The sequence below is a fragment of the Penaeus monodon genome, chromosome 25 (genome assembly GCF_015228065.2).
Source record: "Penaeus monodon isolate SGIC_2016 chromosome 25, NSTDA_Pmon_1, whole genome shotgun sequence".
In the NCBI taxonomy this organism is placed as follows: domain Eukaryota; kingdom Metazoa; phylum Arthropoda; class Malacostraca; order Decapoda; family Penaeidae; genus Penaeus; species Penaeus monodon.
The window spans coordinates 10,104,442-10,105,076 of NC_051410.1; the positions used below are offsets into that span (position 1 = coordinate 10,104,442).

The window sequence follows — 635 nt, forward strand, 5'->3', positions numbered from 1 at the left end:
CAAGAAAATCTACAGGGGCCACTACACCATTTCAAAGAATATTCATAACAGGATAAAATTTCACTCATGACACCGAGAAAGACAACATATTTCTTCCCATAAAAGGAGCATAAAACAAACAGCTACATAAATAACAGACCATTGCAAAGCAACTCAAAGAAACTTACGCTACACCCTCATGCAGGGAAATATAAAACAGAACATTTCAACACCAGCATCACCCAAATCACACCATTTACCGCAACTCAGAGGCCTATTAACCACAGGACCATACTCGGCACCTATCGGGGATTACGGAAGCGCGTGGGCCAAGGTCACGAAGGATGGCTATCCGTCTTTGCCGGATGTGCAGCTCTATCTCTCGCCCGCAGCTTTTAATATGGACATGGGTCTTTTCTTGCCGCATATATATGGATTTGATAGGAATGTAAGTATTATGTATTGTTTGTTTTTGTTTGGGGTATGTTTAAATATGTGTTTAATGATTTTCAAAATATGGGTTTGTATCGTGAAATAGGCCTAGACAAGGGTATGTATTCTCAGAGTTCATGGGGGTACCTATTTCAGCAACAAGTGGTTTATATTTAATGAATGTCATTGTAAATCCCTTAAATGCTCACAAATCATCGATGTAG

The 635-nt window shown here is 39.5% G+C and overlaps 1 protein-coding gene and 1 long non-coding RNA gene across 2 annotated transcripts in view; one reads left to right on the forward strand and one right to left on the reverse strand.

Moving 5' to 3' along the window:
- The window catches only part of LOC119589521 (glucose dehydrogenase [FAD, quinone]-like), a gene marked incomplete in the record, with an annotated part of 17,770 nt that overhangs the window by 15,346 nt on the left and 1,789 nt on the right, over window positions 1-635 (forward strand). The window contains 1 exon segment of the mRNA XM_037938122.1: window positions 267-427. Within this exon segment, the coding sequence (XP_037794050.1) occupies window positions 267-427 (161 nt within the window).
- LOC119589526 overlaps window positions 1-635 on the reverse strand; it is a 5,585-nt gene that overhangs the window by 4,785 nt on the left and 165 nt on the right. The gene's annotated exons all lie outside the window — the stretch shown is intronic.